We start from the raw sequence: 16,486 nt of genomic DNA, 5'->3' as shown, positions 1-16,486 counted from the left end.
GGCACAGTCAAGGCCTTCAGCTGAAACCAAGCAGATTTTGGGGAATGCGCCATATTCACCAAAAGATGCACTGTTTCGCCGATTTTATGAGGGACCCTGGGGGACACTTGAAGGCATCCAGAAAAGGAGGGAATCGTGAGAGCGCCACGTTTACACTGAGCTTGCCAGGAATACCCAGCTTGTAGACAATGCTCTGCTTATGGTACATGCCATTTTGTGGAGGCTCGCACAAAGTGGAGGCCCAGTTGATGAAAAACAATTTCTTGGAGGTCTGTCCCGGAATCTCGACCTTCCCGTCACCTGGCGCGAATCTTCGGAAAATATTGTACATGGGGCGTAGCACCGCTGCGTTCATCACGTTCTCCTCTTTGAAGATGTCCGAGGACACATTACTGCTGATATACTGTCTGGCGGCGGCCACGAAAGTGTCTTGGATGCAGGCGGTTTTTTCCATAAACTTCTTCTTTGTGTCAGGTGTCCACCAGCTATGGACATCACCTGCTGCATCAACGGTGCATCCTCGACTATCTATGGCCGAAAATATGCCTCGAAGAATGGGACTCAGCAAGAAGGGCACCGATGTAGAATGCAAGCGGCGCGAGATGGCGCTGACGAACGCCACAGTCGTCGGTGACAATCTAACCGTGTTTTCAACAGGGTCGTACGCAAAGCCAGGTATAAACGAGCTTCCATTCGGAGTCAAAGGTTCCCAAAAGTATTCCAGGTTCTTGGCAAACCAGTACTGGCTGCGTATGAGGCGTATCAGGTTGTAATATGTCGCCAGAAGTTGCGAGCTGTCTGGCGGGGGTGGCAAGCTCGAAGGGCTCGAAACGTAAAGCAAGCTCTTCATTGCTCGGCGTCAGGATAAGTTTCATATGTTCAATCTTGATGACGGTGAGCTCGAACTCGTCTCGCGACATCCACGGAGCTCCAGCAGCGCACTGCATCATCTCGGAACGCGCTTGTTCTCCGAAGAAGCGCAAGTCATGGGCGAGATCCCCCGAAAGGATTGCGGTAGACTTGGTCAACATCGCAGTCCAGATCAAGGACCTGGTTCCGAAAGGGTAAAGTCTTTCCAGGAGGAACATACAGGCTTGAAGACGGTCAGAGGCTTGGTCTACACGGTGGTACTGGTGGCTCAGCGGCATCAAGAGGTTGGCTTTGCTTGCGGGAAGAAGGGGTGACAAGTTGACAAGCAGCTTGTACCCAACGTAGTTTATAAGTACCCTTTGACTGAGATGCGATAGAACAATAGAAATTTTGTCGAAGTAGGCGGGATCAAGGAGCACAACTTTTCCACTGGATCGCCTCATGGCGTCGCCACGAAGGAAGTATGTGAAATAGACGTGCCAGTCCCAGTTTTGAAATGCGGGCATTCTAACTATTGCGCGAATCACGTGGACAATGGGGACGCTTCGAGCAGAATGGCCGGCTATGTCGCTCATCGTCTGCTCCAGCTGCACAAGTTCTAGTGCTAATGCGCTAGTCCTGGAATTAGCTCGCTTCCAGAGAGACAATGTCTTCGAAACAAAATCAGCGTATTTGTAGAGCATGTTCGTCGGATAGAAGGCTTCGTATCGGCGAAGCAGAATGGGTGGGGAATCCACATAAAGCGAAATTTCTCCTCCAGACGACCTCTGTTTCAATGACGTGCTCACGAAGGTTGACAATCCGAGCAGTTTGTCTGCCACCTTGATGATGTCATATGCCTCTGCAAATGGGTGCGGCTCCACGTAAGGCCAGTCTTGAATTCCGAGATCTAGGAAGATCTTGCGAAAAGTGGCCCACTCTTTGTCTCCCTTGGATCCATGGACGCAACCCCTCATAATCAGAGAGGCCTGACTTGCGAAAGACGAAGTCACGTTCACAGGTTGCTCCTGCAGAAACTGCCATAAGTACAACATCGTCGCGGCGGATTCTTTGAAGACGAAAGAGTGGAAGCTGGCAGGTTGATTCGTCTTAAACCATTCGTCAGAACAGACGTGTGAGTAGAAGTCCTCGCAGGGTTGGATAGACCAGTTCAACTTCCCGAGCAGGTACTTCCTTTGCCATAAGCACGAGTCTGTTTCGCATATGGAATACTGCGGTAATTTCCTCGTGAGGCGACCGATCATGTCTGTGCTGCTTCTTATCTTCGCGAGTGCGTTACCTTGGTGTACGTATGAACCACCGTGGTGATTCGAAATTACGCGAGTTGTGCTACGGTAGAGCACGATGGCGCCGCTAAACAACAACACGACCAAAATACCTGCAACGGCCACGACGGGAATGTACGGAACTTGGCATCCCACGTCGTCATCGTAGACCTCTCGATGTGACCTCCATTCCTGTTTCCGGTAAACTGGTTTGACGACAGTTCTTCGGGTTGCACTTCTCTTGTTCGCTTGTTCGGCTGAATACATCACCAGCAACTCCCCGACAGACGGTGACTTGGTCAGCCAAGGCGGTCGGCTGGAACGGACCAGAGGTGGTAACGGGGACAGTTTCGTAGGAGGCGGCTCTCTCCATGGAGGTTGAAGAGGCATCTGCTGAGGATACCAGTACGGGACAAGTGAGTTGCAAGGAGGAACCCTGAGTAACGGAAGCCGGGGTCCGTGAACCATGGTCGGGCGCCGGTGTCCCCGTGCTCGGTCGTGCGACCGGTACCGCTGGTCGTAGGGGGAGGACGACGGCGTAGTCTGGGTGCCGACAGAAGTGGACGATTCGTAGTCGCTCATCTCTATGAGTTTGGAGTTGGATAATAATTCAGAGAGGCTATCTGTCAGCAGCCGTTGAGATTTGGAATGGACAGTCGCGAGGGGGGGGGGGGGGGGGGGGGGGGCGCGAGAACCGGGCCATCAGCTTCTTTCCTTTTGTCTGCGCTGGCAAAGCAATGACGGGCATTTCAATTAAACATTTAGGGTATTGAAGGACGCAGCTAAATAGCATATATCTATTTCATCTCGTGTAACTCGAGCTCAGATCAAAAAACAATTAAACATAGCCCATCATACCGGTGGCTTCATTGGCTTGGTCCGGCACTGAACAGTCTCCAGAAACACGAAATACTACACCGTAGAAATACGCTGTTGATTATGCGCGTTTCACGTGCAGCGGTTCCGCGGGAAAATCGCTACCGGCAGCGGCACAAATCGCAAGGTTTCATTTCATATGCGTGGTCTGTGGGCGTTTTTTGCCGCTGAGACGCCCAACGTTGTTTGCAGAAAGCGGACGCGCACAATGAGTTTGAGCGGTCTCGAATAACAATCGGAATGCCTTGGGATTCTGTTTCCTCTTAATTTTTACTTTCTTAAAACAAACTAATCATCTAAAACGGTCAATTCGTCTTCTTTTGTCCTTTTCCCCTTCTACTTCCTCTTTTTACCAAAGATTAAACCGATCAGACTCGTGTGTTGTTGTTGAAAACTTTACTGGACGTAACAGGAAAGATTGGGAAGGGAAGGGGGAGTTAAAGAGATAGAGAGTGAGTGTATGCCCTCATTCCAGGGCTCCAATTGCGGTTTGGGCATGCAGCGCGCGGGTCACCAGCAGCTTTTGCACATCGATGACTTCACTCTGCAGCCCCGCTTCCCACTCTTGAGTAGAAGGCTCCATCAGTGGAGCCAGTCCAGGGATCTTCTTACACTTCCAAGTAATGTGATGCACGTCCGCCCAGGGGTCACCACAGAAGGGGCAGGCTCCCGTAGTGTACCGGTCGGGGTACCACTGGTGCAACTTGGCGGGGGTCACAAGAGTGCCCGTCTGGAGCCTTCTCCAAGTCCATTCTTCTTCCTTTCCAAGCCCCCCGCACGGGCTCGGGAATACGCGCCTGTCGAGTTTCTTCATTTTGAGTGCCTCGTTAAACGAGAGGTCCGTGTCCACTTGACCACCCGACTGGGACGAGTCCCGGAGAATACAGCCTCGGGCCGCAGCATTTGCTGCCTCATTCCCAGTGTTCCCCATGTGGCCAGGGGACCAGATCAGATGCACCCCCTGCACTTCCGTCTTACGTAGTATTCTATCAGCGACTGCGCACACCATCCCGCGAGCGAAATTTCCACATGCTTTCTGGGAGTCAGAGATGACAGTCGCCCTGGGGTTGCAAACAACCGCCAACGCAATCGCCGCTTCCTCAGCCTGCCCAGCCGACTCTACTCTGACCGAAGCTAATCTTAACACCCGACCCTGGGCGTTAGCCACTGCGATTGTGGCAGCTCCGTTTACTGGGCCGCCACAGTCAACATATAGCGTTCCCTCTCTGTGATCCCATGTCTTAGACAGGGCCTCAGATCTGGCCTTTCTTCTGCCGTCGTCCTTTCCTGGTTGCATATTCCTCGGGATACGACTCACCACTATTTTCTTCCGTATTTCTGCTGACAGCTCGTGGTCGGGGACAGTACCCGTATGCGTTCCTCCTGGAACCGCCATCCCGAGTTTGTCCATGAGCCACGCCCCGTTCTTCGTGGACCCCAACCTCTTCAGCTGAGCCACGAGATGTGCTTCGTGAAGCTCATCTATCGTGTTGTGGACCCCTAACTTTAGTAATTTGTCGGTCGCTGTCCTCTCGGGAAGCCCTAGCGCACTTTTGTAAGCTCTTCTTATCAAAACATCAATTTTTTGGCGTTCCGCTTTACTCAAGACCAAGTACGGTGTGGCGTAAGTGATTCTGGAGATAATAAAGGCCTGAACGAGTTGCATTGCTTCTTTCTCTTTTATGCCCCTCCTACGATTTCTTATCCTTCGAATCATGCCACAGACCTGGGTGGTCATGGTGTCAAGTTTATCGATAGTCGACTTGTTGCCCCTGCCTTGTCGAATGAGCTGGCCGAGGATACGAATCTCCGTGGGTTTAGAGACCCGTTTCCCGCTCACCGAAACCTCAATCTGTTCCGACACACGTTCATAAGGGTTCCTCAAGACAAGTAATTCGGACTTCTCCGGTGCACACTTTAGACCGCACTCCTCAGCGTAGTCTTCTACAATTTTGGCAGCCGCCTGTAGTCTTTCTTCAATCTCCGCGTCGTTTCCCTCCCGACACCACAGGGTAATGTCGTCGGCGTAGATGGCGTGTTCCACACCGGGAACCACCCCCAGCGCCTCCGGCAAACCCCGCAGAGCCAGATTGAAAAGAAGCGGAGATAAAACAGCCCCTTGAGGCGTCCCCTTTGAGCCGAGCTCGAAGCTATTGGATTTCATGCTCCCTAAGGTTAGAGCAGCCTTCCTGTCCGTTAAGAAACTCCGTACGTATTCGAACGTTCTCTGTCCGCAGTGGATCTCGTTCAGGCCTCTGAGTACGCTGGCATGCGAAACGTTATCAAAAGCCCCCTTTAAATCAAGAGCGAGAATACACCGTGTTTGTCCCCTGGAAGGGTTCTCCAAAAGATCTTTGTATATCCACAGGAGGATGTCCTGTGTTGAGGTACGAGGTCTAAACCCAAATTGAGTATGGGGCATGAGATTTTCCTTCTCCGAGTACCTCATTAGCCTAGTGTTTAGTACCCTCTCAAAAGCTTTACCCACGCATGAGGTAAGTGAGATGGGTCTAAGATTTTCCAGATTTAAGTTCTTTTTGGGCTTGGGAATAAAGCGAATGTCAGCGGTTTTCCAGCAAGCTGGCGTCACCCCCCTAGCCCAGTAGTGCTCGTTAAAATGATTAACTAGCTTCCCGAGTTCGCCTTCTTCCAAGTTATAAAGGAGTTTTGCCGTGATGGTGTCGGGCCCCGGCGCGGTGCCCTTTTTCATGGCCCCGAGCTCGTACTCGAATTCTGCCACCGATACCGGCCTATCCAGTTCGGAGTTTTCGCGTCCTAGATATTCCAGAGTTTCCTCCGCGCGTTCAAGACACAAATATCTGCGCGCGAGTTGGTCCATGATTTGCTCTGTATCGTTGGGTAACTCGTATATGAGTTCAGCTATTCTACTGTCCGTAACCGACTTAGTCTTAGTTGGATCTATGAGTGCCCTAAGGAGACGCCAGGACCGTGCCGTACCGAGGCTGCCGCGTATAGAGTCACAAATCCCATACCAGTTGTTCCTAGCGAGGTCGACCGCATGGTCCTCCGCGTCCTTAGTTAGTTCTTGGATCTTAGTACGAATCTTCTTGTTGTGTCGCTGACGTTTCCACCTCTTGGTCAGACCACGCCGGGCCTCCCAAAGGTGGAGGAGTCTTGCATCCACAGCCGGGGTCTTCTCCGAAAGCTCAACCTCCGTGACAAAAGGGCGCAGGCTCGTGGTCACGTCCGCAGCCCACTCCTCAATGTCCGCCAGGTGCACTTCTGTCTTTTCTCTTTTCTTCCTCCATTTGTCCCAGTCCGTGATCTTTGCGGTTCCAGTTTTTCTCTTGTATCCTGCCTCTCTTAGTGTCGTTTCAAGGATACAGTGGTCGCTTCCAAGTTGTTCTGCCAGGTTCTTCCAGTCGGCGCTCCCCACGTTCTTCACCAGCGTGAGGTCCGGGCACGTATCTCTGCACGTGCTAGTCCCCGTCCTGGTAGGCTGGTCAGGTTCCGTGAGGAGCGTGAGGCGTTCCTGGTTGATTCCTTCGAAAAGTTTGCGTCCTTTCGGCGTGACGTATTTGTAACCCCATCCCGGGTGCGGGGCATTAAAGTCCCCCGCGATGACGAGAGGTTCCTTGCCGGCCGCCCTCACCGCGTTTCCCAGGAGAGTTCTGTAGTCAACCTTGTGAAGCTTGGGGTTCCCGTACAGATTCACTATGTGGACACCCCGGTCCCTCTTCTTCACCGGGACGATCACCACATACCCACACTCCACTCCGCCCCCGTCCAGGTGCCTCTCCGTGGCCGCGAATGTCCTGTGGACGAGGGTCGAGAAGTATTGGGTTCCGCCGACCGTCCGGTAGTCCTTAATCTTTACGGGCTTCTTTCCAGGTTCCTGCAGAAGTATTACCGCAGGGGGATCGGTTTCAAGCGACAACCGAAGGCTGAGACTGGCCTGCTTCCGACCTATCCCCCTGCAGTTCCATTGCCATATTTTCAGATATGATTGTTTTAGACGACACATGGTTATTCGTGTCTTCTACTGATTCCACTTCACGTCGTGCATCAGTCGGCGATCTTCTCTTCGCCCCTAGCTCTTGGAGCAGGGAACTTCTTTTTCGTTCCAAGAATGTCGATTTTTTCCCGCTTGACCCAAGTTGCTTGAGCATGGACTCCCGGTTTCGCTCCAACGCTACCACTTTGTTGGAAAGCTGCGTGATTTTTTCCATTAAAAGCTGCGTGGCAGACTGCACCGCCTGTTTCACCGCAGCCTCCACGATTTCTCGAAATTGGTCCGTAGTGATCCCGGGGGTCCCAGAGCAAATGCTCTTCATTTCCACATCTTCCACTCCTTTACTCGGGGCATCCTGCCTGAGGACTTGTGTATGCTGGCTACTCCCGCTTGACCTCGGTGGCGGGTTATTCTTGGTCACATTGATATGGTTATCATTTTTCTGCAGCTCGGGCCATTTCTCCTGGTCCCCCAGGTCCAAGTTCTTCCCGTCCCGCGACATAGATCTTTGATTCCAATTTTGCTTCTTCCCGCCTTTACGACTTTTCCTCTTCCTTTTCTTTTCGGAAAGAGGCGCCGGGCGTGACGAGTTTCTCTTGCAGCTTGCTGATCTGCTGCGAGAGCGAGCACGCGGCCTTGAGCCACTCCGCTCCTTCGACAGCCAGCGCACCTGCTGTTCTCCGTTGCGGTGCCTCGAGCGGCTCCGTCCGGTTCTCTCAATTTGTCTCTTCTCCTTGAAAAACTTCTCAGGACAGTGACTGTCGTATGTTTTGTGCGCCCCTCCGCACAGTGCGCACTTCGGGACACATGGGTGTCCCTCCATCGCTTGCGGGGCCCCGCACATCGCACACGCGTAACCCGTCGGTTTGCTGCACACATCCGTCCGATGGCCGGCCTCTCCGCAGTTAAGGCAGGCTGCCTTTGTCTTCTTGTATAGAAAGCAGGGCGTTTCCAGCCAGTTGAAAGTGACCGTGAACGGAACTTTGGTCCCGGCGAAAGTGATGAGCGCCGATTTGGACCTTCCGAGCCTCCTAGCGTCGAGTATTTCGTGTCCTGGGGCCCTGATTTTCTCTCTGATCTGTGCATTGGACAGCTCCGGCCGAACCCCATGAATGACGCCACGGCATGCCTCTTCCCTCGGGGAGACGTGGTAGGCCTCAACGTCGAGTTGTCCGGACGGGAATATCAAACTTCTAAGCTTCGCCAACGCTTCGGCTTCGTCCCATATGTCCGTGCAGATCATAATGGTGTTTTGCTCTTCTAGCAACCGGACGATTGAATTCTCCGCAAGACACCTCGGGAGTGAGTTCTGCACCGCTTCGCCGATCTGGTCCCGGCAGCTTTTCAAGTCGACCGCCGTCTTCCGTGGCTTCACAATGATCTTGTGCTTGAATTCCTTGAGGCTGGGAAGCCGAAACGGTCTCTTCGTCTCTTTCTTCTTGACCTCCGTTGCTCTACCGGTAGGTCCTCGGTCTTCCTTCCGCTGGTCATGGACTTCTTTCTTCTGGGTCTTCTTTCTATGCAGAACTTGTACCCAGCTATTGCCGGGTAGCGTGCCTACTTGCTCCTCCGAGGCGGTTTTCTGAATTCCATCCGTATAAAGGGGCCGCGCTGCTGGATTTATGGAGTCAAAAGCCACCTTGTCCGGATCGTATCCGGTCCTGGGGCTGAGCACGAGAGCTTCCGTCGATATTACTTCCATCTTGCGTTTTCCACCGCCGCCGCGGCGGTTCCACGTGGTGACGCTTAGCTGGTTAGGGCCAGTAGGGCGGCCGCACCGAGCGAACTCGGCTCATCGCCCTAGTCGAGCAAGGCCCAACGAGGCTTAGCGAGGTTCCTCGTGGGTTCAAAACAAAATGCCTCTAAAATCAAAATATTCCGCTCACCAGCTTGAGGAAGGTATCCACGTGAACTGGGTCACTAACGCTGTCTATCCAAGACTTCTTCTCGCTCGGAAATCAAGAATGTCAGCACGAAACATCGGTTTTTCGCGGAGCCTTAATGAGCATGCGTCCGCTCGCCGCAACCTTCTTCTTCCTTCTCCAGACTCGTGTGAGCCCCGCTTGTGTGGGCTCGTTCAATTCCGGTCCTCCAGACACCACACCAACATGGAGAGGTTCTGACACAATGGAATATAGGAAATGGGGACTTCAACCTTGCAAGCACAGTTCCAAGCCAGCGGTGTCGGTCTACAAGGGGGGGGGGGGGGGGGGGGGGGGGCAGGGGGAGGGGCGAGGGGGGAATTCGGCCCCAAAAGGTTTTATCCGAACATTTCAGAAATTCCTCGCAAAATATTCGGAGGAAGGGGAGAACAATCCCCCTCCCCGATCTCCTAAACCATTTTGACGCGACCGCTGAAGTAAAAAAGCTGAACATCAGGCTGCTCATGCGTCATACAAGAGACTGTTCCCTGCAGACATGGTGACAAAATTATCTGCGGCCTTAAAGGTGCTCGAAGCATGTTTGCTTTATACATACGTATGGTTAGAATATGTCTGCAGACAGTGTTTGTCTGTGCGATGTGACCGCCATACAAGGAACAAACATGCCTCGGACTGTCTTTTGTACGATGTATTAAGCAGGGTGACTGCGGCTTAAAGACAGGTCCGCCTCCTTGCTTTGTGTATGGGTTTATGCAACACGAGTGTAGGGGCACACACAGCGGTCAGGCGCAGCCGAGGAAATGACGAAGCGGAAACGTAGCCAGCGTGCGACGCAGGAAGAGTTCCTGAAGACAGGCCTGCGGCACAGCGCGGAGCACGGGCAGAACCAGAAGTGTCTTGCCGAACTTGGCCGGGCTGTGGGGCCGTGCCTGTGCCATGTACTGGTTCAGTGCAAGCTGGGACTGCTCCAGGAGTGCCTCCACTTGCACCGATGCGGACAGGTCTCGCCTGCAATCTGGAATGTAAAATGTAAAATTTTTTTTTTACATTATAATTGCAACAACACGAGGGTGTTTAAGGATAAGTCTCAAAAGACAATCTGCGTACATATTCGAACGCAAGTCACCGCGATATCCGTGCTTCGAATGCCGCATAACAATGAGTTCAAAGAGAAAGCTTGGCACGCGGCACTCGAACCACGGATATTGCGGCTTCTTGTGTTTGCAGACTGTCCTTTGTATGATGTGTGAGCAGTGTCCCGGCTTAGGACGTTTCGTGAGCGACGTGCCAAGTATCTTAGTAAACGTCGACCACCACTGTGAAGCTGCCGGGTGACCCCTTTTCAAGCACGACACTGCGATCGTTCCTGCGAGATAAACGGAAGGAATGGATGAATGGATGCACGCGGCTAAACCCTTTGAATTGTGCGTCAACTTACGCCACCTATAATTATTGGCAAGATGAGAACGGCTGAAAGGCGTTTCGGTAGTCCCGTCTCCGACAACGGCTTTCTATTTCCGCTAATGCTTCGCCGTCTCCTGAACCTGAAGCGTAAAGTAGCCAAAGCACGGCAGAAGGCAGCCAGGGCGTGCTGGAGGTTGGGCGTCTGAAAAAGACGCCCCGCCTTTCTCACCCTGTCAGCTACTATGCGGAGAGCAAGTTCGTCTGCTTGTTGCACGAAAGTTTTTGGTGACGTCAAAACGCCGAGCTCTGATTGGCTCCGATTGAGCAAATCAGAGCTCGGCCTTCTGGCGTCACCGCAACCCCAGCGCAAGAGGCAGACGAACTTGCGCTCTGCATAATTTATATATATATATATATATATACAACACGGGCACTTCACACCATCGTACGTGGTCTCCGAGGAGGATATAAACGAAATTGTGCAGATGAATGAACCGTACTTAATCCAATGAATTAAAGAATCCAAGTTTCCAGGAACCCGCCGAAAGCCAAAAATTGGCGGAGCCAGGATGTTCAAATCCTGGCTCCGCCAATTTTTGGCTTTCGGCGGGTTCCTGGAAACTTGGATTCTTTAATTCATTGGATTAAGTACGGTTCATTCATCTGCACAATTTCGTTTATATATATATATATATATATATATATATATATATATATATATATATATATATATATATATATATATATATATATATATATATATATATATATATATATATATATATATATAAAGGACGACACGCAGTGGCATATGCATGAAACCTTCTTTTGTTTTGTTTTAGTTTTTGATCAGGCTCAGTGAGAATCGTGCTTCTGGGACAGATGACTTTGTGGATCGTGCAATGCCAAAAGGATAGCGAGGATGACGTTGCAACTTTGGGTTAGTCGCGAACGGGACTATGATACTTGTTCTCGGTGTCTACCGAAATATGCGCGGTCACTATACCGCTAGAGAAGACGGCGCGCAGCATACGCAGGATTCTTCTACGACAAGTTATGATTAGTCTTAGGATTACGCCGATTTCTTTTTTAAATAATCGGCGCATAATATATATTCTATGAGTTGCTTCTATTATTTTTTTGACAAACTTCGAGGCTCAAATGGCGTTTATTCACTAAGATAAAATTGACTTTTAATTGTTGTGGAGTTCCACAACTGAGGTAATCTCGTAACGTTGGGTGGAGCTGCGGTTGATTCCGCACGTTGTACCGCGTACCGCAGCACTACGGAGACGTCACGTCGCGGCCCTGCGGCTGATGATCAGTGTTGCCATCCCTCTAGCAGATAGTTTCGGTTTTGCCGTAGACGCCCGAAACCAAAAAGTGAGCCGTGGTATATAAAAAAACTACACACAATATTGAGAAAAAAAAAATATATACCGTGTAATTTAAAAACACCGCCTGAGCTAAAAACAGTCGTAATCTCAAATTCGAAAATATGGATCGGAGTTGCCCTTGAGACCAGCAAGAACCTAATAGAAAACAAGACTATGACACCAGCACTGCATGCATGTTTATCTGTTGGTGTGCGAAATCCAATCTTTACAAAATGGTAACGGCCAAAAGACCTTTTCTGGAATGCATACGGTGAAGACAAAGGCAGGGGCACGTGCCGTGAATCTAACTCGGAGAATGTTTTGTTTGTACTAGAACTTGTGCATAGAAAGCATACGTTCTGAAGTCACGCGCTCGCCGCCGCAGGTTTAACACTGCAGACGTTTGTGAGATGGAAGAATGCTTTTCCTTCTCTTTTGGCATTTATTTCAACTCTTTTTCCGAACACCATGTGCAAATTTTTACAGCGTACTAAGTTCAGAGACAACAAGTATGTCTTGGCAGACTTGACATTATCCGTCAAATTTACGAATTACCTAATATGCACTTCACAGGACGTTTCTGCGAGAGTTATAACCCTGTATTTATTTTTGTCTCATAGCGTGTTTACTTACCTTTCCTGCACAGTAGAATGGTCTCCAATAGCGTCCTCTCGACGGGATCCAACGCAAGCTCCTGGCACTGCGCAATAGCCTGTTGCACTTGTCGCAGGCTGCTCTGGAGCTCCGACTAGAACGGCGTAAACGACGGAAAGACGTGCAGACCGGTCACAGGGCTGGGCTGACAGTCCATTTTACGCATCTCCCGCACTATACAAAACTTATCGCACGAGTACAACGCTGTCGAAGCTGCTCGCGCGAGCGCGTTGCTTGATATTGCGCGTGATATGGCAATTCATTTTCACGTGCCCTCACGCAAATCAGATGGTTGGTACGCGATCGCTCTATACGCGCTCGCGCCATTGGCTTTGGCAGCATACGGGGGTTCACGTCCGCTTACATCGAGGATCACCGGAAAAACCGTGCTTCGTATGAAGCGGGACGACCATTTCAAGAAGTGGCTTTACACGCGACATTCGAATCACGACTGTTCCGGTAACCCATAGCGTAACGTAAGAAAACGTAAGCAAACCACTAGATAGACCCCATTTCTGCCTTTGGCATCTTTAGCGTTCGTTCTGTGGCAACGAAGTCAAAGCTTTTGCCAGAGAAGGAAGTCCGTTCAAGCATCATAACACGAATCAAAGTTGCGCACGCGCACTCTTCACTCCTTCCAAAAAGGCCACCAAGAGCTCGTAAACTTACGCGTACGAGTAGGGCTGAGGAACTTCCCAAGCCACTGTCGAAGTTGAGCTCCTCTCATTGATTTAATATGGTATTTTATATTTGTTGAAACTTGAAACCCATTATTTGCCTCACCAAGCACGCGCTTAGAAGCGGCGTGAGTTATTCACAGTAGACAGCGGACAGTTTCTCCTTTCATTGAGCGGAAAATGGGGGGAGGGGAGGGGGGGAATCTAGAGACCGTACTTATTTTAATCATTTTCTCACTCTTATTAGCTCAATCTGATGCCCTTTGGTTGTCTTTGCCCATCTTCACCAACTCCTAGATAACAAGCACCTATAGCTCATGGGACCAACATGCAAGCGGCGTCAAAGGCTCAATTCACTGGGCCTTGTCCGTCTATGACTGGTCCAGCGATAATAGAACACGCACAAAACATGACGAACACCACGCGCTCTGGATGCTGTCTGATCGGTCCCAGCGGCCCGTAATGTCGGCTGCGTCTTGACTTAGAGGGGTATTGAAACGATTTTTTTCTATTTTCGCTAAATACATTTAGAATCACTCCCTAACGTTAATAGCTAAATAAACTTCCCTTAGTTTTTCTGTCTAACCAATAACAATCGTACCCAAAACATTCGAGAAATATGAGCGTCGTTTATCCCATCAACTCGGAGCCAGAGCAAGCGGCCATGTGGGCTAGTGCCTATCCTACGCCGCCAACGTTAATCATAACCACGCGCTGGGGTCGGCAAAGGAAAAAATGCGCGCCGAGCTCCAGGCATTGTAAGAGTTCAACAATTCTCATCACCGCGGTGGTTGGACACGAGCCTCTAGTCGAGTGGCCGCCGAGGCATTGATTGTTACGAGCCGATAATGTCATCAAGCTTTGCGAAGGCAAGACTGCAAGAAATAGTTCCCTTTAATCCTCGCAATTTCACCACGTCCAAAAAGCTTATGAATCAGTGGCGGTCCGTGCGAGTATACTTGGGCAAGACTAGGACCAGTACGGCTCTGCAGTCATGAACATTCCCAATATCGTTTCATGACCCCTTTAAAGCGGGGGTGTGCCAGGAAATCACTGACGTGAGCACTTGACTTCGGCTCATATACAATCAATGCCTCGGTGGATACTCGGGTATTTGCTCGTGTCTAACCACTCCGGTGATGAAAATAGCCGAACTCTTACAATGCCTGGAGCTCAGCAAGCGTTTCCTACTTTGCCGACCCCAGCGCGTGTCTATGATTAACGTTGGCGGCATAGGATAGGCACTAGGCCACGTTGCCGCTTGCTCTGGCTGCGAGTTGAGGGAATGAACGATTCTCATATTTCTCGAATTTATTTGCCGGCTGCCATTGCTTAGAAATAAAAACTAAAGCAAGCTCATTAGGTTATTAACGTTGGGAAGTGATTCTGAGTAGTATTTAGCGAAAGTATAAAAATCGTTACAAGGCCCCTTTAAAGCAGAACGAGGTAGGGTGATAGATTTCTTTACGTCACCTACCAGCGTCGGTGCTAGGGTAACTGGGGTATTACAATGGCATTGTATTTCTTGCGGATCTGAAGTCAGGGGAATTATTTTTTAATGCCGCCAAGCACCGACCCGCATGTGGTGGTGGTGCAAAAATGGGCGCTTGTTTTGCTGGTTTGTGGATAATAAAATCTCAGTATTCAAGAAATTTCTTTGTGAAGCAACCTGTCACCCGGGATTTAGTTTGGCTCACCCAGAATGGCGAGGTCAAGAAGACACTGTTCATTCCATGAACCAAAATGGCGACCATACGGGGAGCTTGGCACTACTTTCCCAGGATTCATGTACTTTAGTGGCACCCGCTGACCCCCAGTAAGTGATGTAGATACCTCAGCACCACGGTCTTGTTATATAGGGGGGGCCGTCTTCCCACGACGTTACCTTGAGGGCGGTGGTGAGGTTCTTGAGCAGTGCGAGCAAATCGACGGGCCAGTGAGCGGCTTGGAGGAGGAAGAGCTCGCCCCAGGCCTCGTCCAAGATGGCGACCTGGTCTGTCGCAGGCAGGGTACGAAACAGCTCGTTGGCTCGGGCTCTCCGCAGGGCCACCAGGAGCACTTGGGCGGCCATGTCGCCCAGTAACTCTTCCTTGCGTTGCAGCACAAGGCCTGGAACCAGCGTGGCACCAGGACAGGGGCTTTAATGTATGAAACTGGGCCGCCGTGATTGGCCAGCGCTGGGCAATCGCGGCGGGGACACTCGGCAATCGCGGCGGGGGGGGGGGGATACTTGGCAAGAAAGTCGAAAAAATCTCCAACCGCCGCGATTGCCCAGCGCTGGCAAATCACGGCGGTTGGCGATTTTCTCGACTTTCTTGCCGAGTGTCCATCTTAGAGCTCCAGGTTGAGACTGCTCAGTGGCCATCTGGGGGAACGGTTGGAGTCATCTCGATTCGAGCATGCGGCCAACAAAGGAACCCAACAATTGATTAGCGCCGACATGTTTTGGTGGTTCGTGACGTCACAACGATGATTTGCTGGATCTGCCGTGTCGTCACGAGTTGTATTCCTGTCTGCTTGTCATCCGTTGCGCAAGTACAATGTAAGTTTGGAGTCGTCGCGTTCTTAAACTGACACCATCTAATTTGACTGTCAGGTTCTTATTTTCGTCGATGAATGCAAAATTAATCCAAGTAAAGACGTCATTGTGAGCGTTTGGTCAATCGCGAAAGCCGACCGCAGCGACGTTTTTGGTCGTACAAGTTCATCTGCTCCTTGCGTCATTTGTTTACCCGCCAAATGCGCTCACGTGCATATGTTTCTACCGGCCTCAAGCAACGACGGTGCGCACCTGGCTGCATCGACATCCCGCGTTTCCTGAGCGTTGCCTTTTGATTGGCGTTCCCGTCCTTAACCTGTCACTGACTATAGGCCCTTTCCTTTGCAAACGCTACCAGGCGGTGCTCCAGTCATTGACATTCCAGCGAACTTCTGGTTCATACAAAGATTGAACAAAGCCCACCTTAACACCGCTGCTTGAAACGTCGATGAAACATTTACCCACCAATTTCCCAGGTGAACGCCAGAAAAAACCAAGAAATGCGAGATCTATTAAAATTTTTATAATTTTCTTGTAAACCAACTTGTCTCTTCCAAGACTTTAAATCGTACAGCCGAAGGACCTCGCTACGTCTCCAACTTTGTTGTCCGTGTAACATTTATGCTTTTTAGCGTTGGCGACATAAGCAAACTCGACGAGCTTGCCAAGACGGAGCTTCCGGAAGTCCCTCGGGACGAAAGCAGCGGAATTCATGTTTGTAAACAGTAAAAAGGTCTATAGCGAAAACATGAGGATAGGAATCACCCATCTGTTTCTTTTCTGCCCCAGAACCGCAGAAACCAGGGATCTTGCAGTTGGTTCAATCCCCACCCCGTTCCCTCTCGATCACGGGTGAGCATATAGTACCGGCGTGCGGTCGTGTGTCACAACTGCCTGACGCACGTTAGACCCCAGGCTAGCACTGGTCGTGCACTGGCTAAGTTTTCCACCAGGGGCGGAAACACCAGA

The 16,486-nt window shown here is 50.8% G+C and overlaps 2 protein-coding genes across 2 annotated transcripts in view; both read right to left on the bottom strand.

The window, feature by feature from the left end:
• Nucleotides 1-55: 55 nt before the first annotated feature.
• On the bottom strand, nucleotides 56-454 carry LOC8033930 (neprilysin-1-like). The gene has a single exon (XM_002406807.3). It carries the CDS (start codon nucleotides 452-454, stop codon nucleotides 56-58), a length of 399 nt encoding a protein of 132 aa, XP_002406851.3.
• A 9,195-nt stretch (nucleotides 455-9,649) lies between these two features.
• LOC8033933 (nuclear receptor subfamily 2 group E member 1) overlaps nucleotides 9,650-16,486 on the bottom strand; it is a 29,218-nt gene continuing 22,381 nt past the window's right edge. Inside the window, exons 5-7 of the mRNA XM_040221072.1 lie at nucleotides 14,859-15,087; nucleotides 12,281-12,378; nucleotides 9,650-9,882 (exon numbers count right to left, since the gene is read on the bottom strand). Of these exons, the coding sequence (XP_040077006.1) occupies nucleotides 9,650-9,882; nucleotides 12,281-12,378; nucleotides 14,859-15,087 (560 nt within the window). The remainder of the gene's footprint in view (nucleotides 9,883-12,280; nucleotides 12,379-14,858; nucleotides 15,088-16,486) is intronic.

The sequence above is a fragment of the Ixodes scapularis genome, unplaced genomic scaffold, assembly GCF_016920785.2.
Source record: "Ixodes scapularis isolate PalLabHiFi unplaced genomic scaffold, ASM1692078v2 PGA_scaffold5__190_contigs__length_132052651, whole genome shotgun sequence".
Lineage (NCBI taxonomy): Eukaryota > Metazoa > Arthropoda > Arachnida > Ixodida > Ixodidae > Ixodes > Ixodes scapularis.
Note: the sequence above shows the minus strand (reverse complement) of the source record. Positions and strands in the feature narration are given on the sequence as shown.